Raw genomic sequence first — 23,050 nt, forward strand, 5'->3', positions numbered from 1 at the left:
TCTGGCATTTAAACAAAAAGCAACTGCTTAGTTTTTATTCATACGGCCCATATTCTAGTTACATACATACACTCTACTTTTGAAACTAGGCTAAATATTTTAGTGACTAAAAATTAAAACAAAACGAAAATCGATAACATTGTCTTTAAAAAATCGAGAGCCCTATGCTAAGTCGATATTCCTTCCCATTAGTGCGGGTCTTCTCCATACCCTATAAGCGTTACTTTGGGGTACGTCCGTTCAAAAATTCACACACACGCTTACATTCGTAAATATGTATTAGTTTGATGTTCTTCTTCACCACAGCCGCGCTAAATTAGTATCTTGCCGGAGTATCAGCCGTTAACATCACTCCCTCTCCTCGGCTCCTCGAGTGGCCTTACAAGTACATGCCGTTCACTAGGAAATCAGCCTCATGCGAATAAGGCGTCTTGCCGCCCATGCGACGTGTGCGTCGACCCACTGTACGCATGCGACAGCCAATGAGTATGGCGAGCGCCGCCGTGACAAGCAGTCCCAGCGTCAGCGAGAGCATAGCGCCACCCGGACGCTCTGATTGTCCGTCGTGATCGCGAAATTCCAAACCGAGGTTTTCGTGTATCATTCGGTATTGTTCGTGTAAGGGCAATGGAACGGGTGCGCGTTGTCGTTGCTCTTCGAGCGCCAATTCGATCGGATCCAGCTGGGGCTTCTTCTTCGCATCCGCCTTTTGGATGGCGGCCAATTTCTTGTGTTTGTGTTTCTGCAATGAAATCGCCGGTTCAGTAAAATAAATTTAAATTTCGATTAGAGTGCATTTGTTAAAAATATACATACATACATATAAAGTACAAAGATTTTTTTGTGTTAGTTCCTTTAAAAACAAAAACGGTGTGCGCGTGCGTATGAGCAACCATGTGACTCATCTGTGTGCTAAGGTTGCTCATACGCAGCGTTGTTCCTTCTCATTTCTTACTTTTTTTGGCGCCTCCGTGGACTTTTCTTCCTCATCAGAGTCCTCATACTCCTCCTCGGCAGCGGCATGCGTTTCAGCAGTTTTGCCAGCTACTTTGCTGGCGTCCGGTGTCTGTGCGGTCGCGCCAAGCGCTGCATTTGACTTCGCCGCTGCTGCTAAGGCCACTTGCGCTGCCGCCTGCTGCGCTGCTGGTTGCGGTTGCTGTTGGGGTGCGGTATTCTCCGCGTTGGTGGCAATCTCAGCTGTGGCTGTCTTGTCGGCTGGTGCTGCTGCTGGTTGTTGTTGCTGCTCAACTGTATTTATTATATAAGCTGGTCCCGGTTGCAAAGGCATAGGCAGTATTTGTTGTTGTAGTTGTGGTGGCGCCTGCTGTGGCTGTTGTTGCGGCACCACTCGTTGCTGTTGCTGTTGCTGTTGTGGTGGTGGCTGTTGTTGCATCTGCCACTGTACATTCGGCGGTAGCATCATGTGGCCTTAATTGTTTAGTTTTTTTTTGTGGTAAGTTTTTTGCCAAGATTTTTTTTTATAAATTTTAAGAATATTATTATTGTTTTAAAGATTGTACGCTTACCTTGTGGCACCACATATTGTGGTTGCTGCTGCTGCTGCTGCTGTGGGGCCACTTGTTGTTGTTGTTGTTGTTGTGGCCCATAGACTCCACCCTCAGATAAATCGTTCACTTGAGGCAGATAAATACCGCTACGTTGCAAGGTTGCCGCATTATAAACGGGATTTAGATTAAGGTTCGGATTGTTGTTGTTGTTGTTATTGGTGCTAGCGTAAGAATTGACTATAACACTGTTGGGATTGTTGTTTGCATTCACCCCTGTGGTGGGCACTTGGATGCCACCTTTGTGACTGAAGATGCGACTATTCAAGTCCACTGAAAATAAATGAATACAAAGTTTTCGATACTTCAAAACAATTGCATAGATTTGGGGGCGATTCATAAGGAAAATCGGAAAATATTTGAATTAAATTTCCTATCTTGTCGAGATCATAAATATAATAGCTCAAGCGACTGTTACAACATTCAATGTGAAATCTTTAAATTATTGAATTACAGATTGTCCCGCATCATATAAAGTTTTAAATTATTTTAAAATTGAAGACCTAAAAGACGGTAACGCGGTCAACTATGTTTACGGGTGTAACAGTATATAAATTCCACACAGAGTCGTTGGGGAATTATGCTGGAGTGACAGTCCGTGGCCAAGTATAAATCTATGTTTACGTGTCTTTCTTCGCCGTCAACTATGTTACGCGTCTTCGTCGAAGTTTTTCTTAAGCGTCTTTTTTCGTCAGATTTTTTACGCGTCTGTTTTTGCCGTCAAAACACTAGCACGCCTTTATTCGTGGCTAGTGATGATATGTATCTGTAAATCTTCCCTACTCTTGCCTCTCTATTTAGCTGCTAGCCTTCTCTGACCCACGTAAAAGTACGGACATTTCAGGAGGCAAATTATGGGTATAGCAACGGCTTCACAGAGGCTAATAATTTTCTCTGCAGCTAGTCGTAAAATCTGTAAAAATTTATACTTTGTGCCTTGTAAGGTGAAGGAGCGCTTTGGTTCCCATTGTTAATGTATCCGGTATAAGTGATTTAGGCTTTCTGTTATCTTCCGTATTTAACGAAGCTCCAAGGCAGATTGAGTCTATGAGTTCCTGTGCAGTCCCTTTTCTGGCAAAAATATCGAACGCTTTATTGCCCAGGATTTGGCTGTGTCTCGATAAGCAAACGAGTTAACCTCGGTTCTGGATCCGAAGATTATTAAAAGCTGAAGACAATTCCCTACTAGCTTACGGTGGTCTTTTGTGCTTCCAGTGCTAGAGGCGCCGACCTGCTATTGGAGGGCAAGCAGACTTGGCAATATTTCCAACTTTTCCACGCAATTCGCTGTCGAATTGAAAGAGAAATTTTATTACCATGCGTGAACAGGCAGAAAGACATTTCTGCCACTTTTCGAAACTAAGTTTTAGAAATGAAAGTTGCAAGGAGTAACTGCAAATCGATCGGAAATATATTTCAACTAGCTCGTGCTGCAATAGCAATCTGCAATTCGGCTTTCGGAAATAAAAAACCTCACGCAAATGCTTTCTGAAATTTCTTAATTTGACAGCCTTTTCAAAATACGGGTATATTGCATACGAAACATATTGCCCTGTCTGACTCGCTCTTTACTACAGTGAGAATGCGCTGTCCGCCAACTCAACCAAAATTAGTGTTGTGCTCTTCACTAGAAAGAGAAGATTGCACGGACGGCCTTGCCTTAAAGGAGTCACTCTTCAAATTTCTGCCGCAGTAAAGTATTGATTATCTAAGGATTTATATCTTTATGATAAAACCCATAATCCTCTATGTGCATGTGGTGTGGAGGAGCACGTCTCTTGGTTGGACACGCTCTCACGAGGACATCATTGAACAAGATTTTTGCATAGCGGTACCAAATTAAAGAGAACACATAAAGCGAGCAGATCTGTGCAAGACAGTGCAAGTCTCGATGAGCTCTTAAGCCGTTATGTCGTTGGTGGCCTCAGTAAGGTTCATGTGCTCGTATGCAGCCATTCCCAGATAAGCGACAATCAAAAGTTTCTTATGTAGTGTTCAACTTCACTAACAGCCAACTCGCCAAAGAAAAATTTCTTTTTAGGATAGATTTATATTTTTGTTAGAAAGTATATTTAGCTTTTTGAAATCTTTGTACTTTTTGAAATCTTTGTAACTATGGAAAAAAGTAGACTGTTAATTTTGTAGGTACCGTTTTTTCGAAGGTGATAACAATCGTGACTGTTCAATTAACTAAAAAAATTAATTATGTTTTACTCATCACCACTTTTGCAGGAAATTTCAAAGTCATTGCCACCTTCATTATTTTGTCTCTTGTATGTATGCATCGAGATGCCACAAAGATTAAAGCATTGTAAATACTAACAATGAATAGAAGGGAATATATATATATATATATATATATACGTACCATGTATCTACATAAAAACTTTGAAATTTGTAAACTACTTAAACTCGCTAATGACAGCCAAAGTGGCACAATTTGATTCTAATTACGCGCTCGCATCGCTTTCTCAGATAAACGCACATTGACTGCTCTTTGAATTAAGTTTTCTTTCTTTTTTTTTTTTTTGATTTCACTACTTTGTTATGCGTTTTGTTTTTTTGTTTTGTTTACTATGCCATGCCATGCTTTGGCTTTGTCCGCTTGCTGCACAGCCATTTCGAGTTCAACCGATGGCGTTCACTGATCTTCCAATGTTGTTTTTATAGTTTTGCTTCACTGACTCACTAACTGGCGGCTGACTTAGTGTCTGCCTAGTTGGCTGTCCACTGAACTGAAAAGTCATGGAGTCAGCTATCAGCTATTAGCATTCGCTTCCAGATAGAGCAGCAAGTGCGTTGCACTGCACAGCACAGCTGTAAAATCATCATTAAGATTGCAGAGCGATTGTGAACGAGGGGACATACTTAAATAAAATTTGTGTTTTTTTTTTTTTAGTATTTACAATGCTTCACAAGCTGATTTGTATCAAAACTTTTAACCTTTTCACCTGAATATTCGGTTATGCAGTTAAAAGCTTAGGAAATTTTATTAAAACAAGTGCAAGTTTTAAGCGTGTACAAAAATTATTTTAAAAATCCACGCCAGTTTTTATAAATTTTACTAGTTATATGAAAATAAAACAGGCCCATTTCCACCAACAGCTTATTCATATGATTTTTGTTAAGGCATGAATAATACTTTTATAAAAAAATATCAAAAACACTTTGCTTGAAAAATATTTAGGGGATTCACAGGGCGTGTTAAGCGTCGTAAGTCATAAAATTTTTCTATGAAAATAAACGAATAAAATCGTTTTAGAGGATTCGCTGCGTATGATAAAAGCTAATTATACATTTTTCTGCAATTAAAAATCATTTCAGTGTAATTATAAATCCTTTAAAATCGTTTTAATCGTTATTTAACAAAGACACATTTTTAGACTCAAGATATTATGATGCCTTGTATACGCCTTGTGAATTCCCTAATTGCACAGATTTAGGCAAAAGCAGCATTCCCCCAGTTTTGTGTATATGGTTGTGTGTAAGCCTAGGCTTTTACCTAAATACACACCTGTGAATTGAATGGGGGAAAAATATATTTGAAATTTTTTAATGTGAAGAAGAAGATAAGAAATTAGTCTTGGTGTCTATTCTATAGGCTCTTTAGCAAGAGTAGCAATACTATACAGAGCGTGCATTTTTATAAATACATATACTCTTTGTGTATAACTTTTTTTATTCGAATAGCTGTTCCTTCGCGAGACACAGAATTTTAAATGACTTAGAGTGGCTTATTTCTAGTTTAGTTGAGTCGAACAAAAATCAAATCCTCAACATACTGAACAACACATACGGAATGAATATACCTCTCATTTTGCTATCGTTTCAAATTCAAATTCGCTCAATAAATGCTGGAGCACTGTTCTCGAATATCACTGTCTTGGGCCCATGTATCATAAATGTACCAATCAGAAAATGAACCAAACGATACATATGTACACACATACATATAAAATGCAATTAAAAAAAAAGAAAACTTCCTCAGCGCCTTGGAACAATCAATTCTAATTAAAGCTAAAATTAAACGCAAATGCGAGTAGCTAAATCTGAAACACGTAAAGTGGCCCTAATCAAATTGGACATGATTCCATCTTCTCTGCACATTAAAAAAAAAAAAATTAAAAATTGAAGAAGAATTCTTCAGAAAGAAAAGAACATAAAACAATTTAATGTTTAACTTCCTGAACTAAATACAAACAGCATCAAAAAAGCAGCTAAAGTTGCAAAGTACATAGTACATAAAAGAAGCAAATAAAAACCACAACAAAAAACAGACAAATTCACTTGGAAAAAGCCATAGAAGTTGTGGAAGAACTTTATGCGAGAAACGCCGACTGTTGACATGAAGGGAGATGCTTTCTGCTTTCCATAGCAAAAAACGAAAAAAAAACTTTTTTATCAGCAATGAAAAAAACCAAAAACAAAGAGAAGAACAGCGCAAAATGTAAACAAACAAATAAATAAACAAATGAGCGAATAAGTCAAACTAAATAATAACAAAAATAAACGCTCGCATGCAAATAATCGCAGGCAGACTAATAGACAAGCAGTGAACTGCAAGAGGCGTACACAAATATGCACAAATAGTAACAACAGTAAGCTTTCTGCAGCGATGAAGGTGGGTTACAGTATCCAAGTAAATATGTACAAATGCACATATGTACATATATATACATACATATATGAAGGGTTGAAGAAGTGGATGCTGGGCGATCGATAGATTACAACTGACAAAAGGTCATTAAACGCAGCTGGAAATAATCAGACAGCAAATAAACATGAATATACATACGTAATAAAAGCATGTACATATGTATGTGTGCGCAGGGAATGTTATCAACAGACGTACATAGGTACATACGTACATAGTTATAGATTGGTAGGTATGCATTACGTATCCGACATCTACAAAAAAAAAAAAATAAAAAATCAGTATTAAGATAGAAAAACTGTACCTAACTATAACTTCACTTACGGATATCTATGAATACCTATGTGGAAATGTATGATATTTGTAAACCTGCAGACAAGCACTATAACTTCGCGGGTTATATCCAGTGTTGCCACAGCATTTTTTTTTATTTTTCTGGTGTGTTTCTGCATAAAAAAAAATTAAAAAAATTCGCTTACGTTATTTTGGCAGTTAGCGTTCGATATGTCTGTACATATCTGTGTTCGTATGGAAAAGTAGCTTATGTCGAAAGGCTGGCTTTAGTATAATGCGGCATTCCCTTTATTCTTTAAACGACAAGCAACTTTTTGATGAGACTTAATAAGAATATTGACTTGCTAGTATTGGATCTCTTTCTTGCACGTTTGTTTGCCAAAAGTTGTTCAACGGCTCAGCGCCTATGAGTCATTCGCAATCGTATGCTGCGGTTGCTGATTTATACTAAAGCCGGTCTTTCGACATAAGCTACTTTTCCATACGAACACGTATATCCTAAGATACCAAGCTTTTCAGGCAATCAGCGCTCCATTCACCTAAATAATATTTTGAACGAAGCTTGAAAGAACTATATTTTTATTTAAAAAAAGCCAAAATTAAATTACAAAAAATAATACTTCAAAACTTGTCCAAATATGGTGCGGTTATAATTTTTATACCCGAGCGCACTTGTGCACAAGGGTATATTAATTTTGTTCACATAACGGTTGTTTGTAACAGCCAAAACGAATCGGGATAGATATACACAAATGTATACCTAAAAGATCAGGACGAAAAAAGAAATCGATTAAGCCATGTCTGTCCGTCCGTCCGTGTACACGATAACTCGAGCAAAAATTGAGATATCTCAACGAAATTTGGTATGTAGGTTTCCCTTAATCCAAGGTTGGTTGGTATTGGAAATGGGCGAAATCGGACTGTAACCACGCCCACTTCCCATATAACGGTAATTTCCAGAAATACGAAAACTGCGATATTTTAGTAACTACTGAAGATAATTCACTCAAAATTGAAATTTACAATAATTTTTAGACGAAAAATAAGAATATTATATATTTTTGGAAAATGGGCGTAGCCACGCCCACTTATGGTTACATGTGTATATCTTAGGAACCGCTGCACCAATTTCTTCCAAACTTGGCACAGTTGTTGGCCTTGGTACAGCATACAAAATCGTCGAAAATGTTTAAAATTGGACGATAACCACGCCCACATCCCATATAACGGTAATTTAGAGAAATACAAAATCTTCGATAAATCAGTAAATATTGAAGCTAATTTATTCAAAATTGATGATTGCAACAATTCTTGACCAAGAAATACGTTTCTGGTAAAATTTTGGAAAATGGGCGGGGCACCGCCCACTTATGATCACATATATGTATATCGGTAACCGTTCTACCAATTTATACCAAACTCGGTGTGGTTATTGTGCTTGCCACATGAAAGCAAAGAGTTGAAAATTATTGAAATCGGACTAAAATTACGGCCGCTTTTCAAATAACGGTAAATTTCAGAAATGCTTGAAACTTGAATATTTCGAAATTGAAGGACGCTAATTTACTCAAAATTGATACACCCCGGCTTACCATCTAGCGGTAGGTTTCGGAAAGGTGAAAAAACATATATTTAATGTTTGCGCCGGGTATTTAATGTTCGGCTCCGCCCGAACTTAGACTTTCTTACTTGTTTTATGTAAACAAGTGACAAGGAAATATATAAAAAATTTAACGCTTGAAGGAAAGCTTTCGACACACATAGCCAGTGAAGTCCCCCGCTTAATGCTGTAGCTTTTTGAACGAGAACATACATATTTACGTAGAATTCTTCTCATATGTATGGTTGCCGGGTACACCGGAAAATTTATGGTTATTTGACAGGGAATGGTAGGGCCACTCAAAATCTTCCAGGAAATAGCCACTTTCAAGCAGTTTGTTAAAGATTACACCATTATAAATAGTAACCAAGGAACGCTGGAACAACTGAACAACTTTGGCCTTGCGAAACTTTCAGGATTACCGGGTATTTCTATAAAAGGAAACGCTTACGGGCCACTTACTGAATCAGAACATATACTGAAAAAGTTAACAAATTGAAAAATAAATTACCAAATTTACCTTTTTGGCAAATCCTGTGACGCAATTTACGATATTTTGACAGCATAATATCATTCATAAGTAAACAAGGCTACCAAATGAAGACGGTTTTGTTTAAAGTGAAAAAATTATAATTTTCTGCTATTTTTTATTTTTTTATTATTTTACCATTAATTTCTCGAAAAAGTGGCCTCCAGAAATTTTAGGGGCTCTTTCCGGAGTGTGAGGCTGTGGCAAAAGAAATGCTGAATATAGAAATGGTAGTATCTGCTCTAGCCATTATTTTAAGTTTTAAGAAGAAGTTAAATAACGGGATATCGTCATCGCTTAGAACGATATTAAGTTCCCAGTCGGGGAAGTGAATTTCTAAGTTACTCTCAAAGTCAACTTCCGTTATCTGAAAATCCCAAATTCTATACATCACCCTGGCCAACGCGCCATCAAATTGCAATAGCAAAGCGCATTAAGAACCTTGCGCTTCCTCTTGCGCTTGCAGCATTGAGTAATGGAGTTCGAGAATTGCCTATCTAATATCGCTTCTTGAACAGACAGTGTTTAACCCAGGGGGGGTTTCTGTTTCTTTTTGCCCTGACTTTTATATTTCTTAGTCGTTTCTAGATTGTAGTTTATCCCTAACAGTCTAGAATTACAAAGTCGTTTGCATACGCAACAAAAGAATCAAAATTTTATGCATCAGAAGATTCTATGACAGCGAAGATAAAACTCCGCCGCGGTAAGAACCTTGTGAAAGGGGTCTCCCTCCTTCAGCGAATCCCAAGAAGCTATGGATGCATTGCCTACCCAAAAAAAGTTTGAGTGTATTCAGGGCACGGCTAGGATGGAAATTTAAAATTTTTTGTTCTATGTACATTAGATCGTACCAGAAAAAAAGTTGGTCGTACACACATGAGCCTAAAGTATTTTTGCAAAGCAATTTGGAAAAAAAAAATTATTTTTTGACCGAACGTTGGTCACGTTTTTATATTTTTCGTGATATCTTCGGCATTTACAGTCGGATCTTAAAGTGTGATATATCGGTGTTCTTGCCTCGAAGGCAGTCTTTTTTTTTGTTCCAGAGTTCATTGACCCCAATTTCTAGTAGGTACTTACCCACCAGATCTCAGTTCTTATAACCCCAACGTTCCATCCTAATGCCAGTTAATTAAAGTTCGCCAGAAATCATTAAAGTTTTCTTAGAAAATACATATTTCGAATATTTTAGTGGAACTACATACATATTTAATTTTTTTTTTGCCGAAAGTAGATGTCACAGAAAAAAGACGACCCATAGGTTACTTTTTTTCGAAATTCACTTGCAAAAATACTTGAGACTAAGGGGTGTACGGTGAACTTCTTTTTGTTGGTTTGTAAGATGGTACGGTGTAATGTACAAAAGTACAAATATATGTATGTATGTATATATATTAATGCTATAACATTCACATCTAAATATTGCACTGCATTCTACTCAGAATTCTTTGTGACATTTTCTCATCAATTCAAAAGCGATAATTGATGATTTATGCTTTAGTGTCGACGCGCCTACATACATACATACATTGAATTCAAGAGCAATTACATCAATTTAAAGCGATTCCAATGCGTGAAGGAATGAATGCTTCCGTAGTTCACAGTCTCTTGTGTAATAAATAACTCCAAATTAGTTGCGGTGGCGTTTGCATTGTGTGACAGTTAATTGAATTAATTTTTCGTTGCATGTGAAAACGCGTGAAAACAAAAAGCACAAAATAGAAAAAGATAACTACAGAGGCAATGGTAAGTAAATGCTGCGTGGATGTCTGTATTATGCCATCGTTGTCGTCATTTCTTTTGACTTTAGTCTGAAAGTTGCCTTGACGTGGAAGCTGCAAGCACATTAGTACACACTAACTTATGGATTTACAGTCCCCACCCGTTCGCTATGCCCTGCAAGAAATCGTACCAGTTCATGACTGGCCAGCTGGATGACTGGTGATGGAGGATACTCCCTCTTTCAGACAAACAGTAAATAACGTTGGATTATTTCGGACCCAGCAGCAAATATAATAGCTTCAGTTTGAAGACTCGTCCTTTGCATTACCTCTGACCAGTCCGCTGTTGTTTCGAATGAATTGATACGTTTGAAAGACATCCGAGCTATTTACTTTAAGCAAATTTAATATTTGGAAGCTATTATTTCTTGCAGGGTAATTTCAGTTAAGTGCATTTACGTATTTATATATATTAGGGTGGTCCAAAGTAAGTAAAGCCGGATTTTAATGCTCCCACCACCTAGGATTGTTGTATATCGAAAAAAGTAAACACCTTCTTTTTTATTTTGAAATCAAAAAATGCATTTACATAAATATATGGGAAAAAGCAATTTTTCCTAGAAATAGTATAGAATTCTCAAAAATCAATATTTTTTGATCGGAAAACTCTGGTTCTCTTCGGAAGACTTCCGATAATAATACCCAATTGTTTATTTAACCATTTTTTAATATTAAAGATCTTTTATTTATCCTTCCATTGTATTTTGTAGCATTTTCTGGGGGTTTTGGCGAACCTATAAAATAAAGTTACTATGAAAAAATGCTTAACACGTTGGCTGCCAAAGCCTTTTTAGAATTTTGATCGTTTAGTAGCAATGTCATTTTACAATTTTGGTCACCTGAGGCCAACAACTTATTTTTGTTCTTTTTTGTTTCTTAGTGCCTAAAAATAAGTTTTGACTACTCGCGACTTTATTTTGGTCCCTAATTTTGCAGTTATGACGGTTTTTTGTGTCGCACATTTACCATTAAAATACTATTAAAAATATACAGCTGCCATGGGAAATACACCAAAATGTTCACCACAGGCCAGAGAATCCAAATTCCATGTAAAATTCCATATTAAAATGTACGAAAATGTGCGACGTTGCCTCAGGGTAAAATTTAGGTGTCGCACGAAAATGTGCTACGTGGCCTCAGGGTAACATCTGGGTGTCGCATGAAAACGTGCGACGTAGCAGCCAACGTGTTAAATAAATAATTGGGGTTTATTACTGAAAATCTTCTAAAGTGGGACAGACTTTACCCCTCGAAAGATATTGATTCTCAACAATTTTACACCATTCCTAGGATAAGTAGTTTTTTCACATATAGCATATGTACATGGAAAACTTTGAGCGCTTTGAGGGACCTCTAAATATTTTTTTGGTTTCAAAATAATAAATAGGGGTATATTTTTTCAATATAGAACAATCCTATTGGTGAGAGCATAAAAATTCCTACTTTACTTTTTCACATGCATTTTTGGACCACCCTAATGTATATACAATATATGTACTGAAGCACTTCTACACTATTCTTGCGCCTGCATTTGATGTTTCAAAGTTATAGAGAAATCAGGAAGTAATAAAAACTTTTATGAATGAGGCCTTTGAGATTACTCTATTTGCCGTCTCCATGTGCGCTTAGTTTTCTTTTCATCAAAAAATAAAATACTAACTGAAATGACTCACTCTCCTATGCTGGAAAATCAAGCTGTTCATATGCTGATTGCATAAAAATAACAAGTGTTACATTCAACTGAGAGAAAGATCATGTAAATGTTTTCTTTTTTTAACAAAAACCACCGTCTATTAAATATTTCCTTCCTTTGTCGTCTCTGACAAAAAGAGCGTTCCACTCTTGTGATTTTCGTTGATATACAACGGCTCGTATTTGAAGATAAGTGATGTTTCTGTAGACTTTATTCCCGTTTTGGACTTTTCGCCGTTAACAATCTATAGGATATGCGCCAACTAAGAACCGATTTCGGAAGAACTTGCGGAAAATTTCCCTTTTAATAGTTCTGATTGAGCTGAGAGATGCCACCCTCGATTGAAGCCAATGTGAAATCCTCCTCGGCTAATGCATCGGAAGTTCAGGAAATAGTGCGCCGGCGAGGGTGCAAAGCTAGAATACCTCTGCCCGGAAAACTCTCAACAAGGCAGCTTCCTACTCGCAGGGTTTCTCAAAAAAATACTTCTCGAACTCAGCGTTAAGTTTCGAATACATCGGTATCCAGATTATGTATTCTGGCAGAGGTTTCTAATTCCCCGTCCAAGTCGTCTCTGACTTGGTGCACGATATGTGAAGGTCTATAAGAAATATGTTTTAAATGACAATAAAAGAATCCGTAGTTCATATTGAACCTGGAAACCTATTCCATAAAGTGACATTGTCACCATCGCTTCAATTCCATGAGGAATTCCATTGAAAAAGTGACAAATTGTTATTGACAAAATTGTCCCCAGTCATATGAAATTAATATGTAATTCATATGTAATAATTGCATTCGCATTATTTTAGTTTCAAGAAATATTCAAATTATTTAAAAGTAATGAAACATTACCCAGATTCATAATGTTGCTCAGCGCAAATGGAAATTATCAAAACGTTGACCATGCAAAAAAAAAAAGGAAGTAGAAAAAAAGTCGTGGGTGCGAAATCATAATAAAATAAAATAGGTGGTTATTTCAGCCGACGCGAAATAGCTCGCGTTGTAATAGTGAAGAATGATCTGTTTCATCTTCGCTTTGAAAGTGATCAACACGATCGTTGGGCTCTAATTCCATACTCCAATGAACCAAAAAAGCGACAGAAGAAGATAGAAGATGACAGTGGTGGTTGGCCACGATTAACATTAAGATCAACATTATCACTAAGACTAAGACATTAAGGTTCAGACTGAGGCTGACGCTAGGATTGAGATTTAGATTAAGATTAGATCAAGATACAATTAAGAATAAGATTAAAAACTAGATTTAGATTAAGACTGGAATTAAGATTAACACTAAGACTAAGATTAAGACTAAGATAAGAATTAAAATTATGATTAAGATTAACATTAAGATTAATAACAAGATTAGGATTAAAATCAATTAAATTATTATTATTAAGGTTAAGATTAGGTTAGGTTAGGTTGATGTGGCCAACTCACTTAGATCTTGCAGGTCCATTGTGATACCACTGTGAAACACGGGAACCTCAGTGACTATTCTGCATAGAAGCATTTTGAAGCTTTTATGAAGCGCAGGATTGGTTTTATTCCTACACCGGATAGTTCCGAGAGAGAGCTGAAGAAGCGCCTACCTAGATAGCCCGCTCTGTTCTTAGTTAAAACTGGGCAGGTACAGAAGAAGTGCTCAACAGTCTTTCTCCTTTCTCAGATGTGCAACTTCTGCAATATTCCTAGTCTCGAAGCGTGCCTACCAAATATCCAATCATCGCTTACATAAGCCATGACACTCGAAATGTCCTCTCTTGAGAGGCTGAGCAGTTCTTCAGCTTATTTCCTAGCAATTTTCGGCGACAGTAACCTAGTTTTTGTACCTAGGATCCTCGTCTTACCATGACCTATTGGCCTCTTGAATAATATTATTTCTTATCCTTAATTTGCAAGTTTCCATGGGTATTCCATTGGTACCTTTCCTGGCTAGCTCATCGTCTCTAAAATTTCCTTCAATATTTCTATGTCCCGGGACCCGTATTCAAGATTAAAATTAAGACTAACTTTAAGACTAAGATTATGATTAAGATTAAGATTAGGATTAAGACTTTAATTATGATTGGTATTAAAATTAAATTTGTTATTAATATTAATATTAAGATAATTGTTGCTTATTCTATTTTTTTCAAACAGCGGTCGCCCTCGATAGGCAATATCAAACCTTCGAGGGTATTTTGGATTTGAAAAAGCTTCTCATAAAATCCCTCCGTTTGTGTAACAACGCCACAAATTGGAGGAGAATGTGTTTCACTTCAGACGCGCATGAGATCCACATGCAACTTTATTTCCGGATTCCACTAAAGATTTCTGGAAAACAAGTGGTTGTGTATCATTCAGAATAGACTGTTCGTCTTTTTTCTAATGGAACACAGAGAACGTTAATTAAAGAGAAGACATTTTTTCGAGCCAACTGACTGGCAATTGCCGACACGTTCACGTCTGTCACGATTCAACCGCACTTTACTATCGGTTTAGGGAAAAATATTTACATATCTACGAGCATAGTGCGAATAATTTTATCCCAAGATTTATTGAATTCTCAAGGCATTTACATACATATGTAAATAGTGACCACTGAGCTGAAAAATTTTCAAAATCGGACGAAAAGGGAAAAAGGGTGATGGTTAAGATGGAATAATTGGAGGTTGATTGTTTCAGACCAGATTACCTGCTATCGACTAAAATGTGCATACATACCATCATTTGCTGCTTGCTCAGCGTGATTGGCATCAGAGACTGCAGTTTTACGATTGGCCCAAGCTCCAGCATCCTCGCGATTATTTATGAGGGGTGGTACAACACCAGGCGACATTTGTGGCATCGATTGCTGCTGTTTTTGTTGTATCTGGTCTACTTGAGGCACAGATTGCAATTGTGGCTGCACAAGAGGCAGTTGATATTGGGTCTTTAAAGCGATCTGTAGATGTTCAACTCGGTTATACCTACTCCACTTAGAACAGCAAGCAGTATTGAAAAAAGTGTAAACGTACCTTTGGTTCCATGGCATTTGCAGAACCAACATCGGCATTCGATTTTGCTGTCGAAGTGGCAGCGGAGCACTAAACGAAAAAGTTTATAAATTTTGTTTACGTTTTAATGCAAATTTCTTTTAATCAATATCGAACACTCACTTCCGGTCCCTCGTCGCTGCCATCTTCGCACTGCGGTATGCCATCACAGGCATTATAGACAGCAATGCATTCGCCCGAATGACAGGTGAACTGAAAGCGGCCACAATGTGTTGGATAAACTAAAAGAATATAAACAAAGAATGCTACATAAAAACCCGAAACATTCCCTTAAATATCCGTTGTACACACCTTTTTGTGGAAAAGCTACACTCAATGGCGGTATTTGCTCCACGCCCAACATCGGCACTGGGCCCGCAGTTGCCGCCGCATTGGCGCTTCCACTGGCAGCATTGCCTGCAGCTGACACGCCGGACACCGCACCCTCTACTCCACCCATTCCTGTTGCGACTGCTGTTTTATCGCGCGTTTCTGGTTTCACTTTTAAGCTTGTCAATTCCCATTCCTGCTGTGAAATGTTGTTGGTCGAGCCAATGTGTGCCACACTTGGTTTCATCGTAGTCACTTCGGTCACATGCCGCGCGACTGTCAACACTGCGCTGGTGTAATTGGCATGTCGTGTGAACTTGCAGTGGAAATTCTCGGGTGGGCCGCACTCGAAGAGATAACAATAGCCGTCGCTTTTGTCTTCGAAGACGTAAACGTCACAGGAATCCGTTTCGCAGCAGAGGCGCTGACATTCCTCGGCGGTGTCGAGCTCAAGACCTTGCAAGTACTTGCCGCCAAGTGTTTGTGATTCGCCCGTGCGAATTATGGTGTTTTTGTGGATTTCGAATTTGCCTTAAAGAAAAGAAAAATAATTATAGAAAGAGTTATTGACTATCTTAAAACGTAGGCTTAGGCTCGAAAAGCTCTACAGATTGCATATGATGTCGAAAAAGATTGCATCGTAGATCTCAACACGAGCTGTGTCAGTATGGCATTTGTCAATTTTCATCTAGCGGTAAACTAGAATAAGATAAATTGTCTCTTGGTAATACACAAATAATATTTTCGTATTGAGATATACGTACATACATATGTACTGCTTACAGTTATTAAGTTGAAGTGGTAAAGGACTCTTTCTACCTAGGATCTAGTTTAAACACCCCTTATAATATAATTTACCTGAATATCAATAAAACATTGAAAAACAGTTACCTCTCTCAACGAAAAATAGTACAAACTTCTCATAGCGCCGTTCTCTTCTATAAAATGCACAAGGGCCTGAAGTTAAAAAACCCAAAAGCTCTTTTAACCCACCGAATTGGATAAAAGCTCAGTTCTCTGAATCATATAGCAGCCTTTTAAGCTTCGCTCGTTGAGATAATCGTAGAATTTGGCAATTTAAGACTATGGACTGACCTTTAGGGCTAGTTTCTCCAACTCAACTTAACTTAGTTTAGCCACTTTTTGGACTTAAGTCAAAAGTTAGCCTACGTTTTACACAGCTTTATTTTGATTAAGTCAAGAAAATTGGCTTAACTAAGTTAAGTTGAGTTGGAGAAACCAGCCCTTAGATATTTTAATCTGCGACTTACAGCTTCTCAATGGTCATTAACAATAATATGCTCGAGGGCCAAATTCGTTTATGGATTTTGTGGATAGATTCTGTATGGAAATTGAGAACACTATCGGGAGTTTTGAGAATAAAAGAAGTTAAACTGATTGGACATTTTGGACATCACTGGATAATTAGATGCTTAGCTGGATAATAAAATTATCTCATTATTAGTAACATCATTTTAAATAAATTATATAAGCATTAAACTATTAATCATTAAAATAAATTTTTATTAAACAGTGAAATTCTCGAACTAACTTTATTTTCAGACAATTGGCGCTGCAGGCTTTGGAAAACTCAGTCATGGAGTGATACTCAATTGAACAACGCCTAAAAGTGATCCAAACGTTTTATGAAAATAGTCGTTCTACAAGAAGTGCTCTTCCGCATGGTGTGATTACAAGCAAAACTGCCGCATTTGCGGTACTGAAAATCCACATATCATTCAAGAAAAAACTATGCACCCATAATGAGTCACTGTAAGGTGTGGTTTTTGGGCTAGCGAAGTCGTCGGACCGTACTTCTTCGAATATAATGCCTTTAAAGCTGTTACGGTTAATGCCGGTAAAGCGAACGGTGAACGTTACGAACTTTTTATGGCCCAATCAGATTTCATCGTCGGTCACTACGAAAAGTAGCACGTTTCACTATTCGTGTCGAAGACTAGCCCATTTAAGATTCTCGCAAGAAAGAGGGGCACTCAATGCGATTTCATATAATGGACAAGCAGCCGTACAAAAACGAAACTTGCATATATTTTCTTTTTAGTTTCTAGCATGGCGATACGAAAAAACACAAAATGAAATTTTTTCCTCCAAAGAACTCTTCAAATATTTTCACTGGGAAAAAACAAAGTTATCGAATGTATGAGAAATTTCAACAAAAAATATCAAAAATCACGTGGACATGGGTGTAAAATACGACTTTACCCAGGGTGAGAAGTTGAGCATATTAAAAAAAATTTCAATGGTCAACCATAAAACGCTTTGAAATGCTTAACGCTTATAAGGCAAAAATAACTTTAAAAAAATCAAAGTGGATGATCTTATGCAAATGATCACTAAACGGTATATACCGTCTGATTTTCGTGATTTGTATAAAGAATTGCAGAAACATAAAAATAAACACTTGATTTTTTAACATAAATTACATTTCTATAATTTACTTTAAACCTGAAAAGCCCCGAAATGTGCTACTCTTCCGCGTGAGTATTTAAAATGTGCTTCTCTTCGGCACGAATAATGAAAAGTGTTAGGGTACGTTTACACAGAAAGCGGAGCCGAGCCGAGCGAAGCCGTTCCGAGCTGAGTGAAGCTTTCAAACTACTGTAGCTGTATGCAAGTGTTCATACAGCAAGCTTTTCCATAAGCGTTTTGGAGCTGAAAGCAAAGCAGTTTTTGGTTTGGAATTTAATTTTTCAGCTTCATTATGCTGTTGCCAACAAAATAGCAAAATATCCAAATAAAAACGAATTTACAACTAATCTTTTGAATAAAATTGAGCAAATAGTTTTGCCGCTTTTCATTGACGGTAAGTTTTTTGGTACCTTTCCAGCCGAGTCCGTAAGAAAAGCACCGATTCGCTTCGTTCAATGTGAACACCAGCAGCTTCGCTTTGTTCCGCCTTGCTTCGCTCGGTGCCGCTCGACTTTCTGTGTGAACCCGCCCTTAGCCTTCGGCGCTAATAATGAAACGTACTAGTCTTGCCCGTAATTCGTAGGGAGTGACGACATGGACTTCGATATGTAGCTTCACCCGGCGGTGCTACACATCCAGGTGCCATACATGCAGGAAGCATGAAACAACGAGGCATTTGCCACCGAGATGTTGCGATTTTAGTAAACTCATTTTACACCATGGCTTTTTTCTCTGAGGCTACATGAAAAGTATGGTCTGTGCCGCTATGCCAATGAGGAAATTAAAAAATCATTTGGACAAATTTCTTATGTAGTTTCTTATAAAAGAAAATCGGTGGTCTTATTGAATCATCCTATATTTATATATTTAATTGGAAACAGTTCAAGCAAAAGGTCTAAACATTTCTATTTCACACTCGTACAATCTTTAGTCATGGACCATAAAAAAAAATAATCCAACGTAAATCTACGTTTAACATCACTAATTGTCACTACTTTGATTATCACCTTGTAAAATGGTATCTAATAACCAAAGCGCCCATTTCACCACCACTCTCTGCTGCATTGCATTCAAATCTTAGTACTCCCACCTGCTGAGAAACAAGCAGCTAATTAGTGAAGCCTCGTTTACGACACTCGTTTAAGATATGAAACTTTCCCTCGAATAAGCAGAGAAAGCAGACCCAACGAAGAATACAATAAAACTGAAAAAGTTATCAATGAAACTCATCTGCATATCTATCTGTTGGCTCATGCCATTTCCACATCGGTCAATGCTGGTTAACTGCTGCATCACCTGCTGCTACTGCTGCTGCTGCTGTTCAAGAGCCACAACAAATTGGCATTATTTACAGTTACGAAGTGATGGCGCAAATGCAACTCAACTCAGCACAGCAGCAACTCGCAGGCAATCGCAACTAAAAAAAAAGCCCTGCAGAACAAGCTGACTCACAATCCAAACGAACAACCCACCGATTAACTCAGAAATATATACTTCTTTATCCGCCCGTACGTGTGTAGAAATGCATATAGAATTTGTTAAAAAAAAACAATAATAAACCGCAATTGTTAATTACAATATAAGCAGCCGCATCAAGCCAATAAAAGCCAAGGCGGAATTAAAGAAGACAAAGGAGAAGGCGCACCGCGTCCACATGCGCACGAAGGCAGGCGCACTCAGCCGTACGATTTCAATTTGCAGTCAAACAATATATTTAGTTTTCCCTACCTCGAAGCTCGCGTCACGCCAAACTAAGACTTTGCAGCGTACACATTCACGCCAGTTTACTTACCCAAACACAGCTCCAAATCCATTCGTTTTGCCAAGCGATGCGTATCGACACCGGCGGCCACTGAAGCGACTGGCGGCGCAGCGAGGGGGCCGCCAACTACGCTTGCGCGCGTGGCTGCCCAGCTCGCATAGCCGTCGCTGGCGGTGTTAATAGCATTTGGGCCGCAGCTGATGCGCGCGATTTGCTCTGTCAAAATTAGGAAAAGTATGGCTAGAAATTTGGTGGCTTCGGCGCTTTGACGCAGCAGACGGCTGCCGGGCGCGTGCGCGTGCGCAACGCCCATTAAAATGCGATTACGAAACATGCGCCGCGGTGCGGAGAAGGCTGTTGTTGGGTGGTTGAGTGACTTGTGGCTGGCTGGCTGCAGTTGAAAATGTGTGCGGGTGGAGTTTGGGTGTTTAAATTTTTAATGCGTTTCTTTTATGAATGTTGTTGAATGTTTTTTTTTTACATTTGCTGTTGTGATTTGAAATTTAATCTTAAAAATTGTTTTGCCATTTAATCAGCAATCCCACAAGCGTTTACGTTTGCTTGGTTATTAATTATATTTGGGAAATATTTGCAAGTTGTTTTCACTGCAAATGACTTTCAATATTTTTAGTTATTTCATTATTTTTTATTTACACGTTTTCCATTTCTCTTTGCTGCTGTTTGTTTGTTTTTTGTTATTGTTATTGTTATTGTTATTGCCTCATAACCAAAACACAATACTGCGAAAAACTATTGATTTTTCCCACACTCTTCTTGGCCTACACTCTCCTTGCGTTAAACAACTTTTGCGCACCAAAACTCAATTTGTGGCCATTGCACTTCGTTTCACTACATATTTTTTCTATTTAATTTTACAACTTTTTCAAATATAAGTAAATTTTAGTTTTCCCTTTGCGCGAATCACTCTTCGATTACTATCACTTTATGAGCAGCAATATTTTTTTTTTAACTTTCCCAGAGTATCGGCAGTGCGCGCACACCAGACCAGAATGTTTTTACTATCAGCACGAAAATTGTCTAATGGAAAAGGGACTAAAAGCAAATACCAGTTAAAAGCTTTCGAAACGCTAAAAGTGACTGGAACTGGAAATCTGGATTATGGCACAATGCAGGAAGTGGAAGTGTTGCAAATGACAATGGTGCATATACAAATTGTAGTTGTTGGTGCTATCTGTTCACCCGTCATCTGTACGTTAAAGGACTTTGTGTTTATGTATAAGTATTCAACGCCGCACAGTGGTACAAAAATCGGAAAAGCTGGCAAAAAATGTGAAGGCTTTATTGGAGTTCTAAAATCCAAATCGAGGTCGCTGATTACGATTCTGGGTGCAAATTTTTAAAATTTAAAGTGTAGGCTACTAAATGACGGAACAATTTTTAAAAAAATCTTTAAATTCTCTTAAAACTCAATATTAAGACTTTTTAGAAGACGCTGACTACGATTATGCATCAGCTGTATCGAAATTCAAAATATGAGATAGAAATATGGAGGACCTCATATAACGGCATTTCTAAGGTCAATGAATATGAGACTACTTTATTCTATCTTTCCCAGCAATGGATTGTGCGCTAGGCTTCGGACACGCCACATAACAAAAAAAATACACCTCGGAGAGAACCATATGCAGAATGATTCGTCTGCACTCGGGATAAAGAACTGGCGCAACTTCACATAGAAGAAAGGCGATTGACGAAGGTTTTCTGGTCCAGTTTTCCGCGGCGTATGATGAACGCGAGAATGAGCAACCTTTGACCCAACACCGATCAATATCAACGCTTTTCTAATACATTAAAAGAAGTCACCTCTTGGCAGACTGCCGTTCGAATGTGGCGTCAAATTGTGGGTCCAACCATTTGAGTGCCAACATCAAGACGCATCCCCACAAATTGGAGCGAAAGCCCCTCAAAACACTTTGTAAAATGTGTAAACGCCAAATATTAAGTTATGTATTTTTTAAACTTACTAATATGGATTTTTATTCCTACAAAGCGGGCAAAGAGCAATGACATTGGCACATAAAAAACATATTTTTGAAAAAACTGGAGCACTTTGGAAAATTATTACCTCTAACTCTATATTATTTATATTATTTAACTAAATTTTATTTCATTCCAATTCAATTTGTGTTACTAGAAATTATTCTTCTTATTCGAGCTTTTCACAACACGAATAAAATTCATTTCCAGTAAGCTTTGTTCTTCAAAGCTTTCGCATTTTAACCCTTAGCGAGCAAGAATTCATTTCACGCCAAAAAGTTTGTTTTCCACCCTCAAAAAAAAAAACTTTACTAAAAAGCTTTCCATTTGCTTAGCGGCATTTCAAGTATATACAAAAAGTGGGAAAAGAAAGTTTTTCTGGCTGCAAACAAACATTGCCGCCATGAACACCCCATTGCAGCCGGCTAAATTTAAAAAAAAAATCACACGTAAATCGATAAAGCTCAGCTCATGAATGCTCTTCTATTTGCTATACGTAGTTTACTAAATATACAAGTACATATCTACATATCGTTACCTTAATTCACAAAGGCCATAACTAACATTTTTTTCGTAACTGTGTTTTTCACAGATTTTGGTAGGATAAAAATTTTGAAGTGTTAGTTCCCAAAAACGGAGTTACAAGCCACTTTTTAAAAAGTCCTGCCTGTTTTTGGATGCCGATGTAATAATGATTTTTGTCCTCTTGCTTAGGGCGTTTGTGAATTAAGCTGACGATATATGCATGTACATACATTAGACTGGAGCACAAAAAAAATGTTTTTAATAGCCCTCTCCGATGAAAGCTCACTTTGGATAGGATTTTAACATCGTAAAAGACTACGCACTACTCGCCTTTTAAGAACATCCAAAATATAATTTTTTTTCATAAATTTTTTATTTAAGGTTCGAGTGTGATGTGTCGTGGTATTTTTGGGAACTAAAAAATCAGATTGACTTAATGTTACTCCTTCAATCAATAATCTCTGTTATCTAAATTTCTGTTTTTTCTTTTTATTTTAATTAAGAGACTGACGAGGTCTAAGGAGGTATACATAACACAAACCTATTGCATTTTAGTACATGTGAAAACTTATGAAGTGCCATCATAATTATAAAAAAGTTTTGTTTTACTTCTCACATACTTTTAACGCGAATCGTTGATAAAAATTTAATAAATTAGTGCTTTTTGTGGCAATACGCGAATTTAACCTTTACCTTCGAAGTCAAAATAGTCTAAACTATTTCTGAAAATTACAGACTCAATTCTTTCGAGAATTCCTAAGACACAAATAAGAAAAGTTCAAAAATATTTAGCTATTCTCAAGCTTTTTACTGCGAATATCTCAATTTTTGTTTAGTGGGTGAGTCACCTTAATGTACATATGTACATA

At 37.5% G+C, this 23,050-nt stretch overlaps 1 protein-coding gene across 1 annotated transcript; it reads right to left on the reverse strand.

Moving 5' to 3' along the window:
- Positions 1 to 20,968, reverse strand: LOC118741346 (the record flags this gene model as incomplete). The annotated part of the gene is given in 8 exon segments (XM_036473287.1): positions 1 to 742; positions 956 to 1,428; positions 1,527 to 1,838; positions 14,826 to 15,045; positions 15,119 to 15,187; positions 15,260 to 15,378; positions 15,449 to 15,997; positions 19,689 to 20,968. Coding segments are annotated over 8 exon segments (2,409 nt in total). The 3' UTR covers positions 1 to 379.
- Between the last annotated feature and the right edge of the window lie 2,082 nt (positions 20,969 to 23,050).

This window comes from Rhagoletis pomonella, unplaced genomic scaffold (assembly GCF_013731165.1).
Source record: "Rhagoletis pomonella isolate Grant_MI unplaced genomic scaffold, Rhpom_1.0 Rhpom_scaffold_00006, whole genome shotgun sequence".
In the NCBI taxonomy this organism is placed as follows: domain Eukaryota; kingdom Metazoa; phylum Arthropoda; class Insecta; order Diptera; family Tephritidae; genus Rhagoletis; species Rhagoletis pomonella.